Source organism: Crocodylus porosus, unplaced genomic scaffold (assembly GCF_001723895.1).
Source record: "Crocodylus porosus isolate Cpor-Errol unplaced genomic scaffold, CroPor_comp1, whole genome shotgun sequence".
Taxonomy (NCBI): domain Eukaryota; kingdom Metazoa; phylum Chordata; order Crocodylia; family Crocodylidae; genus Crocodylus; species Crocodylus porosus.
Genome location: NW_017728943.1, coordinates 9,208,129 through 9,210,948, shown reverse-complemented (window position 1 = coordinate 9,210,948; position 2,820 = coordinate 9,208,129). Strand labels below are relative to the sequence as shown.

Below are 2,820 nucleotides of genomic sequence, written 5' to 3'. Positions count from 1 at the left end.
CCATCATGTGAAGGAAGTGTTGGTTATTAAAAGTGAAGTTGTGTGTGAGGATGAAGTGTATAAGATCAGTAATATCTTTGATTCTGTACTCTGAGTTGTAATCTTGCTCCTGTAGATATGTAAGGCAGGCTTGGATGCCATTCTGGTGTGGGATGTTGGTATATAGGCTGCTAACGTCCATGGTGATTCTTTTAGAAAATGCACTTAAAAACTGTCAAATTTGAAAATCTCTCCCATAAGAAGAGGCACACAGTCATTTCAGTATGCAAAGTGGCACATGGAATTTTGTCATATAGCTGCCATGATTTTAATGAGAGTAACATGGTTAAAACCCTGCACAGTGTTTTGAAAAGTTAAGGGGATCATATTGTTCCCAAAGACACCAAAAGCTTAAGAACACCTCTACTGCTTAAAATGAATACCAGCCATCCACAGGAAAATTGCAACACAGTCCTTTGAATTTAAACAAGAAAACAGAGGAGTGATATAATTGACAGGAAAATCTATGTGGACAGTAACAATCAAAGAGCTGACCTGAGACCAGTGTGATGCTAACATTGCCTAGACACAATTGTGTTCCAATAGCTCCATACCATGATTTCAACAGGAATTGGATGCAACTGCCAACATTTTCACCATAGGGAGAGGAGTTTTGTTAGTGTGAGATGAAAGGGGTGAAATGAAGCAGCCTACCTTTGATCTTCTGCAAAGGCTTAAAGGACCATGAAATTCCTTGACATTTGTGTACAACTATGTGGCCATTACCTGAAAGCACAAGCAATAGTAAAGCACAGTGAGTTTCTCACTAGTTTTTGCCAGATGTAATAGAAATGGGGCCCCAAGGGTAGCTCTGATGCCTTCTGGTGGCCTTGCCACTGTTGCCTTGCTCTGGTGCTTTAGATACCCTCCCATTTACTCTCTCACCTGCCACACCTTTCTGGTAATATTTGACTGGGAGCAAGGGAGGCTGCCTTAGAGTCCCAAAGTGAGTCTTTGTCTTCTCCTAGTCTATAGTTTTATTTCAAACTGTACCAAACCCCTGTCCTGGCTTCAGACACTAAGTATGGCCCTTCTAGCCTGGGGCACTGATCACCTTAAGGCAGGGATGGGCAATTGTTTGGGCCCACAGGCCACATAGGCAGTTCTGAGGAGTTACCATGGGCCGGTCAGTACCCACTCCCTTACAACATCCCAGAACCTGCATGGCCCTGCAGCTCCTCCCCACCACTGCCAACAGCGCACAGCCCCAGCTCCACCCCTGGCCTCACCCCAGCTGTAGTGGACCAGGCAGAACCTGCATCCACAGTTCCCACCCCACCCCACATCTGCTCCAGACCACCCACCCATGCTGAGCAGCAGCAGCAGCTGGGCAGAAGCTGTTGCTTGGTGTGGGGAAAATGGGCCCTCACCACTTCTGGGTTACAACAGCCTGGAGCCCATGCCTGGGCTGCCCTGCAGCTCCTCTCCACTGTCATGACTGCTACAGGGCAGCAGTGTCAGTGCAGAGGAGCAAGAAGGGCCAAGCAGTGGTGAGGAGGAGAGGCTGTTTTTCCCCATTTAATTGTGGTCCTCCTTTTTTGTGTCATACATGGAGGAGATGTGTGGCTTTGATAGTGTTTTGTGTTACTGTGTGTAAAAATGCATTTATTCTTGAAACATCTTTATATTTCATCATCATAACTGTTTTAACACACATGATCTCCCACCTCAGCAATACTAAGCTAGTCTCTGTGGTTCTTATCACAAAGATTCTTTGTGAATTTGCACTTGAAGTAGTGAACCAAACCAAGGAGACCATTATCCTTTGTAATGCTAATGTATTTTCATTCTGTTTTACAACTTCAGAAATTCTGCCCTGTCACAGGCAGAGGCATACAGATACCACCAATACATGACAATACCTTATACATTGCATAGCAAATTTCACCAAGACAAGAACCAAGACTAGACTTTAAGAAGGTCTTTGACACTGTCTCTCACCCCATCCTCATCAATAAATTAAGCGACTGTGGCATTGATGGCTACACAGTTGGATGGCAAAAAATTGGCTCACGGGGCACACCCAGAGAGTAGTGGTGGACAGGTTGTACTCAGCCTGGTGAGATGTGAGCAGTGGGATACCCCAGGGCTTGGTCCTCAGGCCCGAACTGTTTAACATTGTAGCAGCGCACTAGGGTGCTCACTACTAGTGATGGAGATGCGGGCTTAGCTGCCAATTCATAGGGCAGCACAGCCGGGGGTTGCCTAAGCAACTGAGTGGGTCAGCTGACTGCCAGGGGGCAGGGCCTAGCCTATATAAACACACAAGGCTGAGGCCTGAGACAGTTCTCCTCTGGCAGCCCAAGGAGCAGAAGCTCTGCTGCCGCGGAGCAGAGCCGAGTGGACCAGAGTTAAGCAGAGAAGCCAGAGCACTCCAGCATTCATATAATGATGAGAGGGGGTGAAGAGAACCCTAGCAGAGAGGTGAGGGAGCGCCTAGGTGGTGCACAGTTTAGTAACCTAAACAGGTGGCTTCTTTTGGGTTGTAGCCAGTTGGCTCAGGGCTTTATGTTGCTAGTTTGTTATCATTACACCGGAGGACTGGGTGAGGCTGTAGGGGTGCGAGGAGGCCTCATGGGAGCTCCCCAGTAGCTCGGGGGTTCCTGGTGCCCAGTAAGGGCACAGCAAGCAGTGCCAGCGAGGGCACAGCGATTGGTGCCACAGCTGGCATGGCGGGTGAGCGCCGGAGAGGCGCAGTGTGTGGGGTGTTGAGACCCCAGCCCATGAGGGTGGTATTTTGCCCAGTAGGGCATAGGACCCGGGAAAGGGGTCTGGGGCCAG

At 48.6% G+C, this 2,820-nt stretch overlaps 1 protein-coding gene across 2 annotated transcripts in view; it reads left to right on the top strand.

Annotated features, from left to right (window-relative positions):
- The window catches only part of HAO2 (hydroxyacid oxidase 2), a 67,400-nt gene that overhangs the window by 54,436 nt on the left and 10,144 nt on the right, over positions 1-2,820 (top strand). Inside the window, exon 8 of one of the 2 annotated variants that reach the window (XM_019548643.1) lies at positions 1,846-1,939. The exons of the other annotated variant lie outside the window; for it this stretch is intronic. Coding sequence (XP_019404188.1) covers positions 1,846-1,895 — 50 coding nt within the window. The 3' untranslated portion in view covers positions 1,896-1,939. The remainder of the gene's footprint in view (positions 1-1,845; positions 1,940-2,820) is intronic. 2 annotated transcript variants of the gene reach the window in all.